The following is a 27,081-nucleotide window of genomic DNA, read 5'->3' as shown; positions in this document are numbered from 1 at the left end:
TTTTGTCAAGATTTTAAAGAATAGATAGTAGTGTAATAGTCACAGAACATGTTCCAAGCACATATACATTATACAAAGGAAAAGTGACCTAATAAAGACAATCCTTTTGGTAGTAAATTAAGCCAGGTTGTTGGACCAACCCTTTTTCTGAAAGTCATTTACAATTCTGAATAAAATTTAAGAAGCATCTTAATGGCATTGAAAAGCTTGCAAGCCGGTAAGGCATTATGAAGCTAAATCTTAGTGAAAGCAGGAACTTAGATACATGGAGAATGGAAGCCACTTTTCCTGGTGAACTTGAGCCTTTGTTTTCATGGTCTTGTGGATGGAAGAAAGCAAAGCCAAGGGGCTAATCAGAGTGAGAAGTCTAAGATTTTCCCTTATGACTCTCAAAGTTGTACACCCTTGGGGTAAAGATCAACTGAAAGCCAACCCACCTCACTCTTCCACCTTTACTTTGGGGACTCCAGGGAAAAATGTCTTTGTGTTAAGCAGAGTCAAAAGGTGAAAAGTCCCTGAGATGATGTTCCCACAAGTTGATGCTTTTATGGATTTGCAAATCAGATGTATCCTTTGTTCTAGTTCAAAAAGCCTCAAGTCATGCAGACTAGTCTGGTGCTTGGTAAAAGCAAATGCAGTCCCTTTGGAAGAAGAAACTTTGAGTGCAGATACCAAATATTTTTTCAAATTGCAGGTTAATACTTTAATTCATGATATATGAATCAACCATACCAGGCTCTTGTTGCCTTGAAATTTCTTTCATCTTTTCCAAGGGATTTGGCAGTTACTCCTGTCTTCATTTGCATTAATTGGCATGTGGTAGCTAATTCTTTGGCATGTATTTCTGTTTCCTCTGTTTGAGTGTATCTCCCATTATCAACTTTGTAAAGCACTTAGCGGTTGCCTTGCCATAAAACATAAAATTGTGATTATGTCTACAGTAACGAATAGTTGTATCATTAATGTCAAATTATACCCTGCTGCTCTGTTTTCATGCCTTTTTTGTATACACAGTAACTTCATTTTATTGCCTAATCATAGTATAATTTTTTTTAACATTTTGAATAGCAGTTAAACTCAACATGTAGTACTATGTACACAAATCTAGTAAAAGGTTATCGGTATGAAACACCTGTTACTAGTTTTGCACAGGCATTGACAAGTGTCTTAACAGCAGCCTCTCAGCAATTGTAAGATGTATTTAGATTTCAAAGATACCAAAATGTAAAAGAATTTTAGAATCAAATATGATATAAAATGTGAACTTTTAAAAAGAGTTTTAAAAAAAGGAATAGACTGTCTAGAAATTGGAGGGGAAACCCAGTAATTAAAAACCAGTGAATGTGGTTAATATGAGTTTAGACAACTGAAGAGAATTAGAGAATTGGAAGGGGGATCCTAAATACTTTTTGAATATAACCTAGGGGACACCTGGCTGGCTCAGTCGGTTAAGTATCTGACTTCTGCTCAGGTCATGATCTTGAGGTTCCTGAGTTTGAGTCCCATGTCAGGCTCTGTGCTGACAGCTCAGAGCCTGGAGCCACCTTCAGATTCTGTGTCTCCCTCTCTCTGTGCCCCTCCCTGGCTTGCACTCTTGTCTCTCTCTCTCAAAACTAAATAAACATTCATATATATACATATATATACATATATATTCATATATATATGTATATATATGAATGTTAGTGTGGAAAGGTTTAACATGTTTAATTGGACTCTGTAAAGGAGAGGAGATGAAGAATGAGACAAATGTAGTATTTGAAAAGATTACAGGTGAGAAAATTCCAGGATTAATGAATATCCACTGAATTTCAAACAGCATAAGTAAAAATAACTCCATTCCAAGATACAGCATAGTGAAACCGTAATGGTTTTGCAGAAAACCAGAGAAAGGGAAAAATCTTAAAAGCTGCCAGAGAAAAATTCTCTTCAAAGGGATGACAGATTAATAGCTGATTTTTCAGTAATAATGATGGAAGGGGAAAAGGTCGACATCATTAAAGAAAAAACTTACCAGTCTGTTATTTCCATTCAATGAAATTTTTTCAGAGGAAAGTGAAATAAAGCCATGTTCAGCAAAACAAAACTGTTCAATTAACCAGGAAAATATAACAATTTTAGATTTGTGTATACCCTATAAATAGTCTCAAAATAAAGCAAGCATTGACAGAATTACATGGGTAATTCTGAACATTACCAAATTCTGAACCCAAATGAACATATGGGGTTTTTTTCTATTTGACTTGATTTAGTAGTTTTTTTTAAAACTTCAGTAACTGATAGATTGAATAGACAAAATATCCATAAAGATACAAGATTTAAACAATAGGATTGACAAATTTGATACAAGGGATTTATGTAAAACACTATACCCAACATACATTCCTTTCAAGCACACAAAACACTTACAGAAATGTTACAGGAGACCTTAGAGAAAATTTTAACAAATTTCAAATGATCAAAATAATAGAGTATATTTAACAATGAGAAGGAAGAAATCAATAACAAAATAGATTAAAAAGGAAAATTTGGAGGCCATGAAACACCCTTTTAAATAAACCTTTGATGAAAGAATAATAAAAATTAGAATTTTGGGGGTCCTGAATGATAAAACTATGCATTTTAGAACTGATAGGAAGCAGCTATACATTACTTAGGAAAATTTATGGCTTTAAATAAATACGTTTTTTAAAAAGGCTAAAAATTAATGAGTTAGACGTTTGAGGTTGCCAACCTTAGAGTCCTCTCCTATGTTGTACCAGGGTTCTCTGGTGACCAATAGAATTTGGCAAAAGTGATGGTATGTCATTTCTGATATTAGAAAAGACACTTATTTCCATCTTAGTTACTCTTTATCTTCTTGGATCATTCACTTGGGAATGCCAACTGCTGTGTCATGAGCAGTCCTATGTAGAGGCCCATTTTGTGAAGTACTGAAGCCTTGCCAGCCACCACATGAATGAGGTTGAAAGTAGTTCTTCCAGGGGAGCCTGGGTGTCTAAATTGGTTAGGCGTCTGACTCGGTTCAGGTCATGATCTTGTGGTTCGTGAGTCTGAGCCTCGAGTTCAGCTCTGTGCTGACAACTCAGAGCCTGGAGCTGGCTTCGGATTCTGTGTCCCTCTCTATCTGCTCCTCCTCACCTCGCGCTCTGTGTCTCTCTCTCAAAAATAGATAAACATTTAAAGAAACGGTTTTTAAAGAAAGTAGTTCTTCCAGCCCAGTCAAGCTTTGCTATGACTGCAGCCCTATTTGACATCTTCATTATGATGAAGGCTCATGAGAAACTCTGAGCAGGAACCACCCATCTGAGCTGCTTTTGAATTCTTGATCCAAAAAACTGATAAAATATTGTTTAAGCTCCTAAATTTAATTTGTAATGCAGAGATTTATTATTAATATGCCATCCATTTCAAGAAGACAAGAATAAACCCGAACAAAGTAGAGTGGGGCAAATTGTAATGTTATTTTTAATATGAAAATTCTCATTTATTATGTTTATTTTTTTATATATTGCAGGAAATAATATGCATATAAGAAGGCTGACATAAAAAGGGGTGTATTTAAATTTTTTTAAGTTTATTTATTTTGAGAGAGAGAGCACACATGTGAGCATGGGAGGGGGAGAGAGAATCCCAAGCAGACTCTGCACTGTCAGCATGGAGCCCGATGTGGAGCATGAACCCTTGAACCGTGAGATCACGACCTGAGCTGAAATCAAGAGTCAAATGCCTAACCAACTGAGCCATCCAGGTGCCCAGGAGTACGTTTAATTTTGATAAATCATTATCTATTATATAACATCTTGGGATGAATGGCATAAACATAATGTGTAAATGGATATGGTCTTACTTAGGAACGTGGAAATGAGATTAAGTTAATAGCAGTTTCTTTTGCAAATCTTTCTAGTAGTAATGGTGATACAAGGAAATTAGGAGGTTTATTATTAAAAAATTACTCATAAAATACTAGATCTAGAAAAGGATGATCAGATGTACCTTCTGAAGGACATACATGGCAACACCTATGTAGTATTTTTTGCCAAAAAAAAAAAAGAATCTAAATTTGATAGTTTCTAGATCTACTAATGAATTGGAAATATAGAGGGCCGAGGAACATGTCAAATGACCTAAGAATAAGCAGTCAGCAAAGTCCTAATGTGAGAAATACTATTTCACAAATGACCCAGAGTCTTCAACCAATAAATTAGGCCAAAAGTAAATGTAATGGAAACCCATAGGTTTAAATAGAGCTAAAAATACACCAACCAAATGCAATTTGTGGACTTTATTTGGGTCCTGATCTTATCAGACTTAAAAAAAGAATATTTGTAAGCAAATCAGGAAAACTTGAACAGTAACTGATATAAAGGAGCTGCTAATTTTTTCAGATGTGATAATATTTCATATTTTTAAAAAATTCCTTTTAGGAATATGTTTTGAAATGTAGATGAAATGATGTGTTTGTTTCAAAATGATCTAGTTGAGAATGGGGATACAGGTGAAAGATTATTGTTCATGCATGATTTGATAATTAAAGCTAAGTCATTACACAATTCTCTCTACTTCTATAAGTATGTTTGAAATTTTGTTTAATAAAATTTTTTTAGAAATTAATGAAATAATACATGTAATGGAAAAGATCAACCAAATAAGTTGTGTCTTTGATAAAACTAATAAGTCAGGAATATAAGGTTCATGGTTATATAGTTCTTAAAAATTTCACATTATAACTACCACTTCCAATGCCATTCACAAGGCATATTTCATCTTTTTAAAAAAAGCTTTGTCTAATCTTTATTTATTTTTTGAGAGAGAGACAGAATATGAACAGGGGAGAAGCAGAGAGTGAGGGAGGGAGATGCAGAATCTGAAGCAGGCTCCAGATCCTGAGCTGTCAGCACACAGCCCGACGTGGGGCTCGAACTCACGAACCATGAGATCGTGACCTGAGCCGAAGTCGGATGCTCAACCGACTGAGCCACCCAGGCGCCCCAAGGCATATTTCATCTTAAAGATAATATGTTGTTAAAAATTGTGTTTAATTTTGCTTAACTAGTGCTTCTCAAACTTGATGAAGCACAGCCATTTTTGGTTTTCTCCTTTTTGTCTAACTTCACATTGTATTTGCCATCATAGTGAACAGTGTTCCTAAGTACTTGCTCAGGAAATTCTGACTTCTCCAGTTTTATTTATTTAACAGAACTAGGTATTGTACATCTTTGATAATATCTTGCTGTTTTCTATCTGGAATTCCCTCCTCCTTGAGTATATCTGCTTATAATCTGTGAAAAACTTTTGAGTGGTTCTGCTACTCAGTTACTTACAATTTTGAGGGTCCATAACTCCCTTTTTATTATTTCAGTACTTTTTATAACTGTGTCACTTGTGCTATTTTTCATTTATTTGTTTATGCCTCTTTTCTATGGAACAGTGAGCACTTTGAGGATAAGATTACGTATTTTTTTGAGGTACAATTGATTTAAGATTATGTTTTACTTGTCGTGATAGCCATAGAGTCTAGTACTGTTAATTAGTTGGTATGTATTTATTAAATGTATTTTGAGGTAGCTAGGTTCTGTCAGAAAAACTTGACGGATGGCCTGAAAGATGAATTACCATTAATAATGTTTCGTTGTGTGTGTGGGGGGGGGGCGCCTGGGTGGCTCAGTTGGTTAAATGTCCAACTTCAGTTCAGGTCATGATCTTGTGGTCTGTGAGTTCAAACCCCGCATCGGGCTCTGGGGTGACATCCCAGAGCCTGGAGCCTGCTTCAGATTCTGTGTTGCCCTCTCTCTCTTCCCCTCTCCCACTCACTCTCTGTCTCTCTCTGTTTCTCAAAAATGAATAAACATTAAAAAAAATAAAAGTAATGATTCTTTTGGGGGGCAGGATTTATCTTCTTTTGGTAGGATGTTAGAAACTATATTATAAATGTAACTGATTGAAGTGAACTTTTACAATGCAACTCATGCAAGTTGGAAGCTTCACAGTATTGGTTGAAATATGTATATGCATTTAAAAGTTTATGGTTTTATTTATTTTTATGTATTTAATTAATTAATTTTTAATTAATTTATTTTTAGTTAATCAGTTAATTAAATTTATTTTTTTCAAAACATGTTTATGAACCAAAATTAGTGGCACAGTGCTAACAGAATAATCTGTTTCTAATTCTAATCAGAAGAAAACCTATTTGATCCATTTTGTGAGGATACTTGAAATATGTTTAATAATAAAGACAACCAGTGTTCTGTTTTTACTTTTTTTTTTTTTTTTTTTTTTTTTTAATTTTTTTTCAACGTTTTTTATTTATTTTTGGGACAGAGAGAGACAGAGCATGAACGGGGGAGGGGCAGAGAGAGAGGGAGACACAGAATCGGAAACAGGCTCCAGGCTCCGAGCCATCAGCCCAGAGCCTGATGCGGGGCTCGAACTCACGGACCGCGAGATCGTGACCTGGCTGAAGTCGGACGCTTAACCGACTGCGCCACCCAGGCGCCCCTGTTTTTACTTTTATTTGCATTTATTTGTTGCATAATTTACTCTTGGCCATAAGTTTTTGTTTCTTCAGTTTCTTCTGCCATATATTTTTCTTCTGTGCAACTTCCTCTTCTGGTTTAGGAACAATCTGCTCTTTTTCAGTAAGGATCATCTCAATGTGGCAGGGAGAGCTTATGTATGGGTTAATCCGACCATGAGCCCTGTAAGTTCTATGCCGCATTTTGGGGGCTTTGTTTACCTGGATGTGCTCAGTGACCAGAGAATCTACATTTAAACCCTTAAGTTCAGCATTACTCTCTGCATTTTTAAGCATGTGCAGTAAAAATTCAGCACTCTTTTTGGGCCAGCGACTCTGTGTCCAGCCCCACTGTTTGGCCTGGGCACATCTACCAACTCCACCATTGTAGCGTTGGAATGGCACCCATTGCTTCTGCAAAGTGACAGCTTTCAGATACTTGGTGGCTTTTTGGATATGCATACCGTAGATGGTCTGGGCAGTTTCACATATATTCTTGAAGTGAACACGAAGATTTGAACCTCTTGATTTACATGAATTTGTGGTCTTTTCCGGGTCATGTGAATAGCTAACCATTTTCAGAGATCACCTTGGGCCACTTACAGGAAGAGCAAAAGTTTATAGTTTTAAAAGTTGAAAGAATACTACAACCCAAATATCCTTGCATGAAGGAAGTAAGGTATTCCCTTATTCTTACCTGTACTTACCCCTTAAGAACTAGGTGAAATTGTATGGGTCTCTCTTTTTTTTTCTAATTTTTTTATGTTTATTTTATTTTTGAGAGACAGTGCAAGTGGGGGAGAGGCAGAGAGGGGTACAGAGGATCTGAAGCGGGCTCTATGCTGACAACAGAGAGCCCTATGTGGGGCTTGAACTCATAATGGTGAGATCATGACCTGAGCTGAAGTTGGATGCTTAACGAACTCAGCCACCCAGATGCCCCTGTATGGGTCTTTTAATTCCCTTTCCTACTAAAGCATCCCCACAGGAGAGTGGATCTTAAGATGTAATTTAAGTAATCACATTTGTCTAGTGGCCACCCTATTGGACAGCACATCTCTCTCTCAGTGTTTAAACCTCATGCTGTGGTAATGGGGAGCCATCGAAAGTATTTGAACAGGAGAGAAGAAATGACTAGATTTAAATTTAACAAATCCCATTAGTAGCTGTGTATAGGGAGGAGAAATTGAAGCTATAAAGACTAGTACATAGGGGGTGTATAGCTCAGTGGTAGAGCATTTGACTGCAAACACTAGTATATAACTACATAACAGTTCAAATGAAGGACTATCTTAAACAATGGCAGATGGTTGGACAAATGTTTGCAAAATCAAAGGTGATTTTGTAATTATTTCATAACTACTTATTACATTGGATTATGACCAGCTTGATAGCAGAGTCTGTATCTTAATGGTAACAAACATTTTGAGTAATTGCTAAATGGCAGGCATTGTTGAATGCTTTACATATATTATCTCATTTAGTGCCTTCAGTACTCTATGAGGTAGGAAATATTAATAGATGAAGAATGGATCAGAGAGATGAAGTAACCTGCCTAAAGTCACACAGCCCATAAATACAAATATTTGATAGGAAAAGAATACAATTAAAATCATTAGGCAAGGGGCATCATGAAATATTTAAATGTGTTGCCCAGAATATTCCTGTTTTATGTGAGTTTCCTAGTTTTTGGCACATCGTAGGTTATAAAAATAATATTAATACTTGAGCATATACTTTGTGCTAGGCATTGTTCTAAGTCCTTGAAATAGATTATTTAATTTTCACAAAGATACTATCAGACTCATTTTTATAGAGGATAAAATTGATGTGCAAACATAGGATAACTTGTTTAAGAAAGTAGCAGGGCAGGTATTAAGAGTCTACATAATTGGACCCCAGTGTTCCTGCAGTATATAATACATTTGTGGGTTGTATTTAATTAATGTACAAATGGAGAGAGAGACCATACTGTGGTGTTTCAGTATGCCAAACTCTTAACCATGAAAGTGACTAAGCTTGAAAATTTAATTAATACGGTTTCTGGGTGTGTGGAGATCTTTCTTTTTATGGTTTTTGACAGTAAAATGTAGATTCTCTAAGAATTTTGTCAGGCTGTGTGGAATGTGGCTGTATTATGTGTTAAATTGTTTATGGCCCTGAGTTTACTGACCCCAACTCTTTTCCTCTTATTTGCTCACTAAAGTAGTGCTTATAATTCAAAGACAGTATAGTGTAGGGGAAGGAGTACAGTTGGAGTCATATATCTTGCACTTTAATCCCAGCACTATCAATTACTAGCTGTATGACTGTAGACAAGTTATATATTCTAGAACATCCCTTTTCTACAGAATGGGGAAATGAAACCTCTGGATAGGTTTAAGGAATAAATGGGATGATACATATTTTTTTAAAATACCTGCTGTAGTACTGAGCACATGGCATGTGCTCAAAAAACTGTAACTGCCTTACTTTTACTAAACAAAACATATTCAGATTTAAGTACCATTTCTTCCCTAATGATTGTTCAAATTCCTAGAAGAACTCTGTACCTGACAACCAATTGGTAACCCTGACCTTTAGACTTTGAACCAGATATTGTAGAGTTCCTAAGTAAACTATGAGGAGAAATGCATGAATTCTTTATGGTGTTATGAGACTGTTTTGTATTGAACTTTTACAGAAAGATAATCCTATGCTTTATTAAAAGCAACAATGGTAAGGAAAACTCCACCTACTTGTATTTCTGGAATCCTATCCTGAATGGATAAATGAGTAAATGAATAAATGAATAATGTGCTAGTTGAAAATGAAAATAACAAGTATTGGAACCCTTGAGAAAATTTCTCATATGAGGTAGTTCTTTTTCTGAGATATTTCCATTTTCTTTCTCAGTCATCATGTAGATAGTGGCAATTCATGATCTGATTTTGGAACAGTATATAAATAGAAAAAACAAATACACAAAAGGTCAGCAGTCTCTGCATATTCTGGGAACATTCTTTTAGCAATTCTGATTTGTAGTGTAATGCTTTTATTTTAGGGAAATAAATTACTTGAGTTCCCTTTATCCAAGAGCACTGCCTAACTAATAATATTTAATGGCTAAGTAGGACTTCTGAGTATCATTGAAATTTACTGCAGTAAAGAAGTATTGAGAGGAAGGAAATAAATCTGAGCATCATTTTTAATGATGCAGTGTATATTTAATGACATTTCTGAAGAATCCTTTTTTCTTTAAATAAACTTTGAGATATAACTTACAGACCATAAAATGCACAAATTTTAAGTGTCAGATTTCATGTTTTGATATAAACAAACATTTGTGTAACCACTATATAAGAGAACATTTCTATCACTTAGGAAACTTCCCTTTGTGTCCCTTTGTAGTCCTCCAAAGGACAGCCAGCCAGTGATCTAATTTCTGTCACCATAGTCTGCTCTAGAAGTTTGTATAAATGAAATCCTACAGTGTCTAAACTTTAATGCCTGGTATTTCTTGCTCAATATGTTTTTGAAAAATTTTAGATCTTTTTTTAATGTTTATTTATTTGTTTTGAGAGTGCGAGTGCATGAGTGGGGGAGGGACACAGAGAGAGGGAGAGAGAGAATCCCAAGCAGGCTCTGCACTGTCAGCACAAAGCCCAAGGTGGGGCTCAAACTCACGAAACCATGAGATCATGACCTGAACTGAAATCAAGAGTGAGAGGCCTTAACCGACTGAGCCACCCAGGTGCCCCTGTTCTTGAAATTTCTATTTGTTGTTGTATCAATGGGTCTATTAAGTGTTATTCCTGAATAGCATTCCACTGTATGAATATACCACGATTTCTTTGTCAGTTAACTGGTTGATGGAATTTTGGGTTGTTTCTAGCTTTTGCCTATTAAAAATAAATCTGTGAATATTTTTGTATGTTTTTGTAGTTATATATATTTTTTCTCTCAAGGAGGGGCCGTGTGGTATGTCTGTGTTTAATTTTAAAAGAAACTTCCTATTTTCTAAATGATTACACCATTTTATACTGCTACCAGAAGTGTGAGTTCTAGTTGCTCCACATCTCCAACACTTGGTGTGGTCAGACTTTTTAGTTTTAGCCATTCTAGTGGGTGTGTAATGGGTATTCCATTTGATTTTTATTTGCTTTTCTCTGGATAACTAATGTTGTTGATCATGCTTTCTTACACTATTTGGTCATTTATGTATTCCCTTTTGTAAAGTGTCCGACCATTGTTGAGTTGCTGTCTTTTTAGTATTGATTTTTAGGAGTTCTTTATATATTCTTGGTGTAAGTCCTTTGTTAAGTGTATGTATTAAGAATATTTTCAGCTCATGTATGGCTAGCCTTTTCATCGTCTTAATGGTGTCTTTTGCTGAATAGATGTTTTTAATTTTGATTATGAGTTATTTATTTATTTAATTTATTTTTGGTTTGTGATTTTTTTGTGGCCTAGCCAAGAAATCTTTGTCTACCCAAAGTTGCAAAGGTACTCCCCCTATATTTTCTTCTAGAAGAGTTTAGTTTTAGTTTTTATGTTTAGGTTAATGGTGTATCTCTGATTTTATTTTATTTATGTATTTTGTGTTTCTCATTAATTCATGAACAAATATTTATTGAGCACCTGGTCAGTGCCAGGCATTGTTTAAGCACTTGGTATCCATTAGTAAACAAAAAGAAGTTGCTCATGGTAAGCCCTTAGAAAGGCCTTGCACTTGTGAAGCCTACATTTTAGGGGAAATGACAGACAATAAATTAATAAGTAAATAATATGTTACGGTAGAAGGTGAGAAAGCACCACAGGCTGGGGAAACACAATAGTGTCAGGTAAAGGTTAGTAAGAAGATTTGCAGTTTTAAGAAAGGGTAAAAGTAAGCTTTCTTGAGAATGCCATTTAAGGAATGACTTGAAGAAGATGAGGGAGTTAGCCATTCATCTATTTGGGGGAAGAGGCTTCTGGGTAGAGAAAACAGCTATTAAAAGACCATAAGGTGGGAGTATGTCTGGCATGTCCCAGTAACAGCCAGGGACATGAAGTAGAGGGTGATAGTGGATAAGATCACAGAGATACGGGAGGGAAAATTGTTTAGAATCTTACGGGACATTGTTAAGAGTATAGCTCTTTGTGTGAGTTACATGGGAAGTCATTTGAGGGTTCACTATACTTAAAAGACATTTTATTTATTTTTCTTTTTTAATATAATTTATTGTCAAATTGGCTTCCATATAACACCCAGTGCTCATCCCAACAAGTGCCCTCCTCAAAGCCCATCACCCACTTTCCCCTCTTCCCCACCCCCCCTCAACCCTCAGTTCTCTGTATTTAAGAGTCTGTTATGGTTTGTCTCCTTCCCTCTCTGTAACTGTTTTGCCCGTTCCCTTCCCCCATGATCTTCTGTTAAGTTTCTCAAGATCCACATATGAGCGAAAACATTTGGTATCTTTCTCTGACTGACTTATTTCACTAGGCATAATACCCTCCATTGCCATCCATGTTGCTGCAAATGGCCAAATTTCATTCTTTTTCATTGCCAAAGTAGTATTCCATTGTATATTTAAACCACATCTTCTTTATCCATTCATCAGTTGGTGGACATTTAGGCTCTTTCCATAATTTGGCTGTTGTTGAAAGTGCTACAATAAACATTGGGGTACATGTGCCCCTATGCATCAGCACTCCTGTATTCCTTGGGTAAATTCCTAGCAGTGCTATTGCTGGGTCATAGGGTAGTTCTATTTTTAATTTTTTGAGGAACCTCCACACTGTTTTCCAGAGCGGCTGTACCAGTTTGCATTCCCACCAACAGTGCAAGAGGGTTCCGTTTCTCCACATCCTTACCAGCATCTATAGTCTCCTGATTTGTTCATTTTAGCCACTGTGACCGGTATGAGGTGGTATCTCAGTGTGGCTTTGATTTGTATTTTCCATTAAAAGACATTTAAAACCACACTTAATGTTTTCCTGAATATCACTCAAGAGATTTCATATTATTGTTTCTTCAGATTTGTCACTTCATACCTGCTTAACAGGAATGAAAGCATGTTTTTTTTTTCCTGACACGTACATATATTTAATATTGTTTTTCTTATTCCAGAAAGATCCGGATTATCTGAAGCTATGGTTGGACAATTTTGTTTCTAGCTATGAACAATTCTTAGATGTTGACTTTGAAAAGCTGCCTACCAGGTATGTAGAAACAGTGCCCTCCTTAATGCCTATTGCCCATTTAGCCCACCCCCACACCCAGTACCATACCAGCAACCCTCAATTTGTTCTCTGTATTTAAGAGTCTCTATGGTCTGTCTCCTTCTCTATTTTTATCCTATTTTTGCTTCCCTTTCCATATGTTCATCTGTTCAGTTTCTTAAATTCTTCGTATGAGTGAATTCATGATATTTGTTTTTCTCTGACTGATGAACGCGCTATGCTTACCAGTATGGTTTTATTATAGAGGCCTTAGAAAATAACGTGGAAGAGGCGAAGTTTTCAAAGCTGGATTTAAATATCATAAAATGGGAGAAAAATTCAAATTTTGTGGAAAAGTGCAAGTGAAAGTATAAGATCACTTCCCAGGTGAAGTTTTTACTGTATATGAAACCATCTTGAAGACCTTGTAGATGTTAGGTAAGAGAGGTCAGGTTGGCTAGGGTAAAAAGCTGGAGAAACGAGGAGGCACTAGACACTTCTAGCCACAAAAGGAACTCCATTTTATACATATATTGATATGGAAGGGGAGAAATGGGTGGTGGTTGATGATGAGAAAGAGTATCGAGAGAATTAAAAATCTTCAAGGAGGAAAGTGCAGTTTGGGGATGGACATACGCAGTAAGAGGATGGGCATGGGTGAGTAGAGTCTGGAGAATCAGGAGCCAGATCATGAAATGCCATGCATGCATTGCTAATGGACTTTGATTTTTTGTTATGGAAGATATGAGGCTCTACTATTTTCTGCATGAGATTGTCATAATCAAGTTTGTTTTTTAAAAGTCCCTTTGGTAGCAGTAGGAGGTTGAATTGGAAAGAATTGAGACTGAAGACAGGGAAGCCCAGTTAAGAGGCAATTTTAATAATTCAGAGAAGAAATCATTAGAGCTTTGGACCAAGGCACTGAACTTAAAAGATGTGCTTAATGCTCAGAAAGCACTAGTGCTTCATTATTTATAAGTATCGTTTCAGAGTTCTGTATTAGACTATTTATAACAGGTTTTAAATGTTGAAAAATGTTAAATCTTGAGCTCAAAATAATATTACATATTATTGATTTCTACTCTTCAAAGAGTATTTTTATAGTTTGTGCTTAGAAGTGCTTTTATTTAATAATTTGCAGCTCACATTAAAACATGAGCCTAACAGGGCACCCGGGTTGCTCAGTTGTTTAAGTGTCCAACTCCTGATTTTGGCTTAGGTCATGATCTCACAGTTTGTGAGATTGAGTCCTGCATCGGGCTCTGCACTGACAGCTCAGAGCCTGCTTGGGATTCTCTCTCTCCCTCTCTGCCTCTCCCCTGCTTGCATGTACATGTTCCCTCCCTCCCTCCCCCCCCCCCCTCTCAAAATAAATAAATACACATGAAAAGAAAAATAAATCATGAGCCTAAGGATTTAATGGGAGTCAGGATTTGGGCCTTTGAATGCTTGGAATATTGGAATGAAGTCTTCTCAGTTTTGTAAGATGCACTTGTTATACATGTCTTCTTTCTTGGGAGGTCATTTCTAAAAACATTGTGTAGAAGTATATTGCCACTATATTTAAAATCAGATGAAAAATGCCAGCACATTGCTTTATTCATGACTTAGTTGGCTTATTTAAAATTTTATTTCAAATCTGCCAGGAAACTACACCATGAATTTAGATTTTACTAATAGAAAACTTCTAGTTTTTCAAGTGAATACTTTGTGGCAGATGTATAAAACTAGTCAGTTCATCTTAAAGATAAGAAACTCATAGATAATCCTCATTTAAATTAAACTGACTTTCTAAAACTTCTAAGTTAGGGAATTTATAATGCAAGACAAGGAGTGCTTTTACCAGAATTTAAAGCCTTGAGATCTAAGCTGGACTTTTTCCTGTGTTAGATGGAGACAACAATGGGCAGCTGTTTAATACAGACATTCAGTAGCCAAACAGAAGAGTGGAACAGATTACTGGAGATTGGGAAATTTCAGCAAAAGGAGCTTAGTATTTGGAGGCAATAAAGTACTGGTGGTGGGAAAATGCTTCCAAATTCTTAAATATTCATCACATTAGGAACATGGCCAAAAATTTCAACTTTACCTCTAAGTTATGTTCTAACCAAGCCCAAATTTTATAATGAGTGTTAGTAAATACAACAATAGATTTCTCTTCTAGAAGCTAACTTTTTCCTGTCTAGTAAAATTTTAAAAAATGCAAATAGAAGATAGGACAACTCAGGAAAAAGGGAACTAATCCTTTAAGTAACTAGGATTGAATATTAGGAAGTCTCATGTTTCTTTGTTGACTTATGTTTTGGGAAAAGTGAATAGGAATAGTTTAGCTTAGTCTTGAAAATCAGTTATATTTTTAAATTTAAATCTTTATTATTTTGAAGTTACTTTGGTTTTTCTAATCACCTCTTTTGAGCTCTTTAGCAGGAAAAAAGTATATATAAAAATGACAGTTTTTCTGGTACCACCTATAAATAAGAGAGAATGGAAGAATCCAGAATACAAGTGAAGTGATGCCCAGATTAAAATGAAACATGTGTTTTTGTGATGTGGTTATAGAATTTGGCAACCTTGATAATGTGCTTTGTGAGTTCTGTATAATTAAAGTCAGGTGTTTATTTTATAAAGCACTTTATGCTGCAGGGTGGTTCAGAAAGAGGCTAAAAATATTAACATATATATTTATGAGATTATTGGTAATGTGCCTCAAATTTTTCTGGCTACAATGAATAAAATAGCTTTATACTCAGTATAAAAATAGTAGTAAGTCTTCATATTAAGCCTTATCTGAAGAAGAGACTATTATCAAGTATAATTGTCATTTAATTATAGGAGCTCTTCATGGTGCTCCTTTGCGATTGGGTATTTTTCTTTCTTTATTTTGAGAGAGAGCGCGCACACATGGGGCGAGCATGAGTGGGGAGGGGCAGAGAGAGAGAGAGTCCCAAGCAGGCTTTGCACTGTCAGTGCAGGGCCCATTGCAGGATTTGATCTCACAAATTGTGAGATCTCACGGTTTGGGAGATCATGACCTGAGCTGAAATCAAAAGTCTGACACTTAACTGACTGAGTCACCCAGGCTCCCTGTGATTGGGTATTTTTCTTAATAGAGATAGGAAAATTAGTATTTAGTGGTTTAGGAAAAGATTCTTAGGCTTTAGTGATGGTGTATTTAAAATATATTACATTTTTATAGTTCTTTACATATATCATAGCTAAAAATGTACATTGACTTTTGGCTTCAGAACCCTGTGAAATAGGGCAGATGATATTACAATTTTAGAGATTAGGGCACCTCAGAGATTAAATTAATGCTTCATGGGACAGAGGTGGAACTTAAGTACACAGGTCTTTTCACTTTGATTCCAGGGGAATTGTGAGAGAGAGTAGCCAGTCATATCCAGTGTTGGTTTTTGTCTGTAAAGAAACTGATGGTCGTCTTATCCAAAAACCAGTTGTCACAAAATATTGAAATGTTACTTAAACAAAAAAACTTAGAAAAAAATTGGAATGTTACTTAAAAATGTATTAATGTGGGGTACCTGGGTGGCTCCGTCGGCTGAGTGTCTGACTTTGGCTCAGGTCATGATCTCGCGGTTCAGGAGTTTAAGCCCCGCGTTGGGCTCTGTGCTGAGAGCTCAGAGCCTGGATCCTGCTTCAGATTCTGTGTCTTCCTCTCTCTCTGGCCCTCCTTGCTCATGCGCTCTCTCTCTCTCAAAAATAAACATTAAAAAAAATTTTTTTTAATGTATTAATGCTCCTGCTTGGGGTTCTCCATCTGTTTATCTCTTCATCTGTTTATTTGTTTATTTCCTTTCCTTGTGCTGGTTATCTTCTCTCCCTCTTCTGACCACATAGCTTGGGAACCTATAGGTAGTTGAATGTTGTTTATTTAGTAAAGCAGTTGACAGATATTAAACCTAGTTATAGGTACTTCATTTTTATTTGCTAGTTATTGTTTCTTTTAGAAATGGTATACACACATACATATATACATATAGATTTTATTTCTAAGTAGACGTTGAACTAATTTATATTCTAAAAATTTTATTTGAAAATAGCACAATTGAAGGTAGTAAAGAGACTCTCTTTCTTACTCTCTTTTCTGTAAGCCTGTTCTGAAGTAAGACTACTTACTCTGCTCTACTAATCTTCTAAAGTGTCACACTGATCTTCTGGTGGTGCCTTGCAAAGAAGGTACTGAGCACCTGAAATAAAAGAGCTTCTTAGGAATTTGAGGTGAAAATGCAATTGTTTTAAACTGCCAAAAATTTTCTTCCTGTACTTAATCACCCTTCTTACTTTTTCCCCTTAATTGTAGGGTAGATGATGTGCCTCCAGGAATATCTCTACTTCCTGATAATATTCTGCAGGTTCTAAGGATCCAGCTACTACAGTGTGTTCAGAAAATGGCAGATGGGTTAGAGGAACAGCAACAAACTTTGTCAGTTTTGCTCGTCAAGTTCTTCATTATTCTTTGCAGGTATCTGTATAAACAAACTAGCTATCTGTTTTAAATAATTATCAAAAGAATAATGCATTTATTATTATTAATGGTGTTTATTGCTCATTTGGAGCTTTAAAGATTGCGTGCACCTTCTGTGAAAGGCTTTTGATTTATTATATTGGAAAACCATTTATTTGTTTGTTTATTTATTTATTTAGTTAGTTAGTTGGTTAAAGTAGGCTCCATGCTCATTGTGGGTCTTGAACTCACAACCCGATACCAAGAATCACATGCTCCACTGACTGAGCGAGCCAGATGCCGCTATTGGACAGCCTTTTAGTTACCATACTTAGTTATACAGAGATTCAGCCAAGATTAAAAAAATAAAAATTGCTGTAAGGACAGTGATGGGAGTTTTTACCTAACCCAAGAATTTGTATTTTCTGTGTGGTCCTCACCTGTAAACCATACATACATTTTTAGTGCTGTGCATTATCATTTGTGAAATGTATTTTTCTAATCTTTAATTTTATAATTTTGCCAAAGAAAGTATAATTATTTTATAGTCTATATTTTCCGGGTTGATAGCTGATTAGGTCTGTGGTACTTAAATTTTGGTGTGTATAAGTATCAACTGGGAAGCTTAATAGGAATACAGAGCTTGAGCCTTACTTATGAAAATTCTGACTCCAAAGAGTTTAGGCAATCTAATTTTTCTTGAATTGAGCATTAACCGGCATATATAAATTTAAGAATGGTTGGGTTAGGGGCACTGTATGCCTCCTCTCTTGTTTTTGGAATACATTTCTTATAGTATGTACTATTTTTTTAATAAATATTTTAGAATTAATTAGTAGTCAAACAGGGATTTAATTTACTGTGCATTTATTTACGTTTCCTTCATTGTTCATTGCATTTGATGCAGGAATCATGGAAAAATTGAGTAATTATTGCTAAAACGTTTCTTTCCTAATTTAGGCTCTTCCAGAACTGTAGACACTTTGCTGATTTTGTGCTCTTTATCATCCTTAAAATTTAGAAAAATAATACAAGAATTAAAACAGTTGAGGAAAAAGGGTTTACTTAGGTGATAAGACATGAGTTGGTGTGTTGATTTTTGTCCTGTTAACTACTTAGTACAATTTTAAAGAAATCAGATATCCTGTAGATAAATAACTGTTTCTCTTTTGTTTCTGCTTTGTGATATTTTTCAATTTTTCTATAATAAATAAATGTTGATCAGCATGTACTTCTTAAATGTTTCTGCTTATAGTAGTAGTTAAATGTTGCATGAGGTGTATTTTACAGTTTTAGTGAGAAAGCAGTTATATAACCATATTGATTTTAAGTTTTAATAAATGTCATTTACATTTCATTTGCCAACATGTATTTTCAAAATTCAGCTTGAATACATGAGCATACATTTTTCTCATTATTCATGTGTAATAAATATTCTTTGTTTTTCCTCACAGAAATCTGTCTAATGTGGAAGAAATTGGGACTTGCTCTTACATTAATCATATCATCACTATGACAACACTCTACATTCAGCAAGTAGGTGTGAATTAATATATTCCTTTTGTTGCTTTACTGAGAGTAACTAGGTTTTCCTTTTTTTTTTTAATATTATAATTAGTAAAGTTAAATGTTTTTAGAGGAGGTAATAATTGAGAAGAGAATTAAAGTTACCATTAGGAACTATATATTTTAGACATCTTAAAACATATTATCTAAAAGAGAAGCAATTGTTAATACATTTTATTTTAATCAAAAATTACTGTTTTCTAAATGGCTTTTTACAGTGATATAATTTGTCAACTTATGTATTATTTATCATCAAATATTCCTCTTATTGAAAACATATTCTTTTTTGCAAAGATGATTGGGTATCCATTTGAAACTCTTCCTAGGCCATATTTAACATTTGAAGGGTTATATCTAGTCCATATGATTAACTGACTCTTTAAACTCAGTTGGAACTTAGGTTTATTTGAATAAAAATGATTTATTAGATGATCAATGAAAGGTGTTGTCTTTTAATGATGTAGATAAGAATGTTAAGCAGTTTTAACATTTTTAACTAAATACAATTTTATGTTTAACTCTACTTTCAGTTAAAAAGCAAAAAAAAAGAGAAGGAATTGGCAGATCAGACATCTATTGAAGAATTTGTAATCCATGCATTGGCATTTTGTGAAAGTTTATATGATCCATATCGGAATTGGAGGCATAGAATTTCAGGGTATGTCTTATAAATCATAATGTTCACTTAAAACCTTAATGTCGTAAATATATGTAATTCTTCAATGCAGGTCTTATTCTCTATGAAAAAAATTGGTAAGATGTGTATAAGACCCCTATCTCTATCTCAGATAGAAAGCTATATTGGAAGTAATGAATTAGTAAAAACTGCCACTTCCAGATAAATAATTTGCTCAGAATTTTTATTTTGTAATGCAGTTGAATGCTAATAATCAGATAGTGGCAGAGGGGCAGAGAGAGAGGGAGACACAGAATCCGAAGCAGGCTCCAGGCTCTGAGCTGTCATCACAGAGCCCGAAGCGGGGTCGATCTCACGAGTGGTGAGATCATGACCTGAGCCGGTCAGATGCTCAACTGACTGAGCCACCCAGGCGCCTCTCCAGGTTCCACTTAATATTCACTATTGGTGAACCCAACAGTTGAGTACCTGGAAAAAGAGAAGTATTGTGTGTAGAGTGCCTGTCACAGCCTTACAAAACAGATAGAATATAGGATGATGGGTTTGCAGCTTAATGACAATAGTTAATGACCAGTTCAGGGCTCAAAAAGAAGAGTGCTCCATTTATAGTCTTTCTACTCATTCATCACTTTGGTTCTTGACTAATCAATGTTCTTTCCACCCCCACCCCTCCCACCACCAAAGAGGCTTTATTACATACAGAGAGGATGGGTTCATTCCTTCTTGGCTGCTGCCTTCCTCATGGCTGCCAGGTTGCTCATCTTCTCTCTCTTCCTCTTAGTTTGTGTGTGTGTGTGTGTGTGTGTGTGTCTCCCTACCCTTTTCTTTTAAAAAAAAAATTTTTTTTTTTTAATGTTATTTATTTTTGAGACAGAGACAGAGCATGAGCAGGGAAGGGGCAGAGAGAGAGGGAGACACAGAATGTGAAGCAGGCTCCAGGCTCTGACCTGTCAGCACAGAGCCTAATGTGTGGCTCGAACTCACGAACCTTGAGATCATAACCTGAACTGAAGTCGGACGCTTAACCGACTGAGCCACCCAGGTGCCCCTCCCTACCCTTTTCTTGATGAACCTGAGGGCATTCTTGTCCTTGGAGACCTTGAGCAGCTCTATGGCAGCAGCTGTGCCTTGGCTTGCTCACATTCTTAGTCACTTTGTGGCCTTTGTTGAGGCCCACGTCTATAGGGTGGCTGCTGCTCCGCAGTACTCAAGCCAGTGTTCTCTCTATTTTGACATATTTATGCCAGGGATTGCTTAAGAAAATGGCATCTCTTGCTCTCACTCTTGGTACTTCTGCATCTTCCACCTTAGATATGTTAGTAATGGCAAATCTAAGATAACGTTTTAAGTTTTGAAACAATGACAGTTTTTCTTTGTAAACAGAAAGACATATACAGAAAGAGGAACATAAAATCAATCTGAAAATGACAGGAGAGGTTTTTAAAGGAATCTTAAGAACAAAATAAATTTAAGTTGGGAGAAGGAGGGGCGTCTGGGTGGCTCAGTCAGTTAAGGGTCTGCCTTTGGTTCAGGTCCTGATCTCACGGCTTGTGAGTTTGAGCCCCATGTTGGGCTCTGTGCTGACAGCTCAGAGTCTGGAGCCTGCTTCTGTTCCTGTGTCTCCCTCTCTCTCTGCCCCTCCCCTGCTCGCTCTTGCTCTCTCTCTCTCAAAATTGAATAAACGTTAAAATAATTTAAAAAATAATAAAGTTGGGAGGAGATAAGATACAAAAAGTAGATGTGATAACAAACTAAAACAAATAAAATTGGTAAAAGAAAACAAAAACAACTTTTGAGAGCCAACAACAAGAAGAGATTTAAACACTGTAGCATAGAAAGAGAATTCTACATATATAAGATGACAACAGGAAGAGGAACAAAGAGTAGGGGATCAGTGGTGGCATTCATGAGTGTGTGTGCAATATACATGCCAGGAATTATGCTGGAAGCTGTCCATGTATTATCTCTAATAAATGTAATAACAATTTTGCTACTAATGGTAAGAACTACATTAGAGGTAGATGGTAAAGCAGAGGTTCATACTCCTCTTACTTTAACTTTGATAAGGAAATGAAACATAACTGAAAATAAATCCTGGAATTAGGAAAAATCTATAGCTCATGGGAGATCTATATAAGGGAGCTATAGCAGTAACTTATACCTTATAAATTAATCTGATTCTGAAGTTAAGTGGAAACTTGGAATGTATATATTTTCTTATTTATTATTTCTGTTTGTTGCTTACAGAGGCATTTAAAATACCTTGTTTCATAAAATATATAGATTTTTTTCATATCTCCATATGCAATTTGATTTAATTGAATAGATTTGATTAATCTATTGCTTCAGTTTTGATTCTGTTTGTAGCATTTTACTGATTTAGAAAGATTTTGTCAAGTGTAACTAAAATAGGTGTAGGGAAAGAATTCTTCCCTGAAAAGGACTTACTCAATTCAAACATGTATGTAGAAGTATATTTATCAAGTTTCTATTTTGTGCCCAGTGTAAGTTTAGTAGGACTCATTACCTGCCCAAAGATAAAAACAAGTTAATTAGATTTAGTTATGCCCTGGGACTCCTACTGGCCAAATCTAAGACAATGGATACATGAAAATAATTAATTGTTGAAAAGACTTATAAACTGACTGAATTGGTAGAGCCTGTGATTGTTGATCCCTGGGTTGTGAGTTTGAGCTCCACATTGGGTGTAGTTGAGTTAGTTTACTACTAAAAAAAAAAAAAAGAATTGGGTGAGCCACCTGGGTGGCTCACTTGGTAAGCGACTGACTCTTGATTTTAGCTCAGGTCATTATCTTATGGTTGGGAGATGGAGCCCTATATTGCTTTCCCTGCTGAGTGTGGAGGCTGTGTATGGTTCTCTCTCTCCCTCTACCCCTCTCCCTACCCCCCCCCCACCCCCTCAAATTAAAAAAAAAACAAAAAAAGAATTATAAACCATTCAGAAAAAAAGGAATTAATGAGTCCATACCAGTAATAGATGATAAGTAGATGATAAGTAGGGTGGATGGATGGATGGATGGATGGATAGATAGATAGAAAGATAGATAGATAAAGGGAGAAGGGAGGACACTTGTTTATAGTAGAAGGCCAAGTGCCAATTAGTAAATGTATAAGGGGTGTTGGGAAAAAAATCAGCATTTTACACAAATTATAAGGGAAGATATGGATCAGGATGCTAAATCTAGGGAAGTTTTGGTAAGCAGCATGATTTTTGCATGGTTTTAAAATGCTTCGCCAAAGATTACTTCTTCATTGCAAAAGAAAAATTAGTAATTATTTTGTACAGTACTGGATAGTACATTGACTGGATTATCAAAATTAACATCAGTGAGAAGCACATGGATATCTGGGCCTCCAACTGTGGTGCTCCAAGGACACGTTATTGCTTTTATAGTATTCCAACCAAGAATGCATAATCTGAATCTAATTGAATGGAAACATTAAGGAAACCCAAAATGAAGAACATTTTAATGAATAAAAGGAGGGAGTGTGGGACAGCATTCTTTAAAAATATCATAAATGTTTTAGGTTAAAGGAGGGAAAAAAGCCATGACAGCTAAATGTAATATCTGGATAGGAAGCTATACTAAGAGGGGGAGAAAATGCTATTAAGGATATTCTTTGGTCATTTGACAAAACTGAATTATGAATGGTAGGTAAATGTATTATGTTACATGTATAGAAATTTATAATTATACTGTGTTATTGTGTAAGACACTATCCCTTTTCTTAGCAAGTATTCACTTAAGTATTTAGAAATGCCAGAATGTACATAATTTCCTTTTAAATGCTCTGAAAAATGTTACATGTGTGAATATATGTATATATAAATACATGTGCACTGTATATATGGGGAGAGAGTAAGCAAATGATAAAGCATTTGGGATAAAATTTTAACAGTGAACCTGAGTAAGAGATATTTGAAGTTCTTTGTACTATTTTTATTCTTGCAAATTTTGCGAGAGCTTGAATTTATTTCCAGATTAAAAGTTTAAAGATTAAGAAAGATAGTTATGTCCTAGGCATGATGGCAGCACAAAAAAGAAGCACAAAATAATTGATCAAAGGACATGAACTTAAAAAACTAAGATGCAAACTCGTTTTGCAGTCCTCAGAAGATTGGTATGTATTAGCATGTCCTAAGTGCTAGATGCTTGACCCAAATATCAGATAATGATGAAACAAATAGGCTGTGTTCTAAAAATGGTACAAGACTAAGTTCATTTTTAGTTCTTCTGTCTTATCCTATTGAAAACATGTAGTGCAGACTACTCATGCTCTAATGTTTTTGTTATGTATAACGGTTTTCATCCCTTTTATTTATGTTAGCATATTAAATTTTGCTACAACAATAATGGGAACTGTATGTTCATAGTTACATTTAATACAGCGCCTTTAGAATGAGTCATGAATCACAAATTGTGGGAGTATATTTTTATTGTGTTACTAAAGTGACAGCTTTTATTGTTTGTAGCATAGTAGTTGGATAGGATATTTGTTTTTTTGGGTTTTTTTTTATTTCCTTAGTTGAAAAGACAGTTATAATTTATTTTTGGTTTTTTTTTTTTATGCCTCTCAGCATTTTATTTATTTATTTTTTTAATATATGAAATTTATTGTCAAATTGGTTTCCATACAACACCCAGTGCTTATCCCAAAAGGTGCCCTCCTCAATACCCATCACCCACCCTCCCCTCCCTCCCACTCCCCATCAACCCTCAGTTTGTTCTCAGTTTTTAACAGTCTCTTATGCTTTGGCTCTCTCCCACTCTAACTCTAACCTCTTTTTTTTTTTTTTTTTCCTTCCCCTCCCCCATGGGCTTCTGTTACGTTTCTCAGGATCCACATAAGAGTGAAACCATATGGTATCTGTCTTTCTCTGTATGGCTTATTTCACTTAGCATCACACTCTCCAGTTCCATCCACGTTGCTACAAAGGGCCATATTTCATTTTTTCTCATTGCCACGTAGTATTCCATTGTGTATATAAACCACAATTTCTTTATCCATTCATCAGTTGATGGACATTTAGGCTCTTTCCATCATTTGGCTATTGTTGAGAGTGCTGCTATAAACATTGGGGTACAAGTGCCCCTATGCATCAGTACTCCTGTATCCCTTGGGTAAATTCCTAGCAGTGCTATTGCTGGGTCATAGGGTAGGTCTATTTTTAATTTTCTGAGGAACCTCCACACTGCTTTCCAGAGCGGCTGCACCAATTTGCATTCCCACCAACAGTGCAAGAGGGTTCCCGTTTCTCCACATCCTCTCCAGCATCTATAGTGTCCTGATTTGTTCATTTTGGCCACTCTGACTGGCGTGAGGTGATATCTGAGTGTGGTTTTGATTTGTATTTCCCTGATAAGGAGCGACGTTGAACATCTTTTCATGTGCCTGTTGGCCATCCGGATGTCTTCTTTAGAGAAGTGTCTATTCATGTTTTCTGCCCATTTCTTCACTGGGTTATTTGTTTTTCGGGTGTGGAATTTGGTGAGCTCTTTATAGATTTTGGATACTAGCCCTTTGTCCGATATGTCATTTGCAAATATCTTTTCCCATTCCGTTGGTTGCCTTTTAGTTTTGTTGGTTGTTTCCTTTGCTGTGCAGAAGCTTTTTATCTTCATAAGGTCCCAGTAATTCACTTTTGCTTTTAATTCCCTTGCCTTTGGGGATGTGTCGAGTAAGAGATTGCTACGGCTGAGGTCAGAGAGGTCTTTTCCTGCTTTCTCCTCTAGGGTTTTGATGGTTTCCTGTCTCACATTCAGGTCCTTTATCCATTTTGAGTTTATTTTTGTGAATGGTGTGAGAAAGTGGTCTAGTTTCAACCTTCTGCATGTTGCTGTCCAGTTCTCCCAGCACCATTTGTTAAAGAGACTGTCTTTTTTCCATTGGATGTTCTTTCCTGCTTTGTCAAAGATGAGTTGGCCATACGTTTGTGGGTCTAGTTCTGGGGTTTCTATTCTATTCCATTGGTCTATGTGTCTGTTTTTGTGCCAATACCATGCTGTCTTGATGATGACAGCTTTGTAGTAGAGGCTAAAGTCTGGGATTGTGATGCCTCCTGCTTTGGTCTTCTTCTTCAAAATTACTTTGGCTATTCGGGGCCTTTTGTGGTTCCATATGAATTTTAGGATTGCTTGTTCTGGTTTCGAGAAGAATGCTGGTGCAATTTTGATTGGGATTGCATTGAATGTGTAGATAGCTTTGGGTAGTATTGACATTTTGACAATATTTATTCTTCCAATACATGAGCAGGGAATGTCTTTCCATTTCTTTAAATCTTCTTCAATTACCTTCATAAGCTTTCTATAGTTTTCAGCATACAGATCTTTTACATCTTTGGTTAGATTTATTCCTAGGTATTTTATGCTTCTGCGTGCAATTGTGAATGGGATCAGTTTCTTTATTTGTCTTTCTGTTGCTTCATTTTTAGTGTATAAGAATGCAACTGATTTCTGTACATTGATTTTGTATCCTGCAACTTTGCTGAATTCATGTATCAGTTCTAGCAGACTTTTGGTGGAGTCTATCGGATTTTGCATGTATAATATCATGTCATCTGCAAAAAGCGAAAGCTTGACTTCATCTTTGCCAATTTTGATGCCTTTGATTTCCTTTTGTTGTCTGATTGCTGATGCTAGAACTTCCAGCACTATGTTAAACAACAGCGGTGAGAGTGGGCATCCCTATCGTGTTCCTGATCTCAGGGAAAAAGCTCTCAGTTTTTCCCCGTTGAGGATGATGTTAGCTGTGGGCTTTTCATAAATGGCTTTTATGATCTTTAAGTATGTTCCTTCTATCCCGACTTTCTCAAGGGTTTTTATTAAGAAAGGGTGCTGGATTTTGTCAAAGGCCTTTTCTGCATCGATTGACAGGATCATATGGTTCTTCTCTTTTTTTTTGTTAATGTGATGTATCACGTTGATTGATTTGCGAATGTTGAACCAGCCCTGCATCCCAGGAATGAATCCCACTTGATCATGGTGAATAATTCTTTTTATATGCCATTGAATTCGATTTGCTAGTATCTTATTGAGAATTTTTACATCCATATTCATCAGGGATATTGGCCTGTAGTTCTCTTTTTTTACTGGGTCTCTGGTTTAGGAATCAAAGTAATACTGGCTTCATAGAATGAGTCGGGAAGTTTTCCTTCCCTTTCTATTTCTTGGAATAGCTTGAGAAGGATAGGTATTATCTCTGCTTTAAACGTCTGGTAGAACTCCCCTGGGAAGCCATCTAGTCCTGGACTCTTATTTGTTGGGAGACTTTTGATAACCGATTCAATTTCTTCGCTGGTTATGGGTCTGTTCAAGCTTTCTATTTCCTCCTCATTGAGTTTTGGAAGAGTGTGGGTGTTTAGGAATTTGTCCATTTCTTCCAGGTTGTCCAATTTGTTGGCATATAATTTTTCATAGTATTCCCTGATAATTGTTTGTATCTCTGAGGGATTGGTTGTAATAATTCCATTTTCATTCATGATTTTATCTATTTGGGTCATCTCCCTTTTCTTTTTGAGAAGCCTGGCTAGAGGTTTGTCAATTTTGTTTATTTTTTCAAAAAACCAACTCTTGGTTTCCTTGATCTGCTCTACCGTTTTTTTAGACTCTATATTGTTTATTTCTGCTCTGATCTTTATTATTTCTCTTCTTCTGCTGGGTTTAGGCTGCCTTTGCTGTTCGGCTTCTATTT

The 27,081-nt window shown here is 35.8% G+C and overlaps 1 protein-coding gene and 1 pseudogene across 4 annotated transcripts in view; one reads left to right on the top strand and one right to left on the bottom strand.

The window, feature by feature from the left end:
* The window catches only part of NBEAL1 (neurobeachin like 1), a 180,270-nt gene that overhangs the window by 10,965 nt on the left and 142,224 nt on the right, over positions 1 to 27,081 (top strand). For 3 of the 4 annotated variants that reach the window (XM_078450986.2, XM_078450984.2, XM_078450985.2), the window contains exons 2-5: positions 12,609 to 12,700; positions 17,022 to 17,183; positions 18,620 to 18,701; positions 19,262 to 19,389. In XM_078450986.2, coding sequence (XP_078307112.1) covers positions 12,609 to 12,700; positions 17,022 to 17,183; positions 18,620 to 18,701; positions 19,262 to 19,389 — 464 coding nt within the window. Of the gene's footprint in view, positions 1 to 12,608; positions 12,701 to 17,021; positions 17,184 to 18,619; positions 18,702 to 19,261; positions 19,390 to 27,081 lie in introns of those variants that run through there. The other variant, XM_078450987.2, reaches the window with a different exon arrangement.
* LOC132673133 (large ribosomal subunit protein eL36-like) lies at positions 19,900 to 20,667 on the bottom strand (annotated as a pseudogene).

This window comes from Panthera onca, chromosome C1 (assembly GCF_046562875.1).
Source record: "Panthera onca isolate mPanOnc1 chromosome C1, mPanOnc1 haplotype 2, whole genome shotgun sequence".
NCBI lineage: Eukaryota > Metazoa > Chordata > Mammalia > Carnivora > Felidae > Panthera > Panthera onca.
The sequence above is the reverse complement of the archived record's forward strand: the minus strand, read 5'-3'. Positions and strand labels throughout refer to the sequence as shown.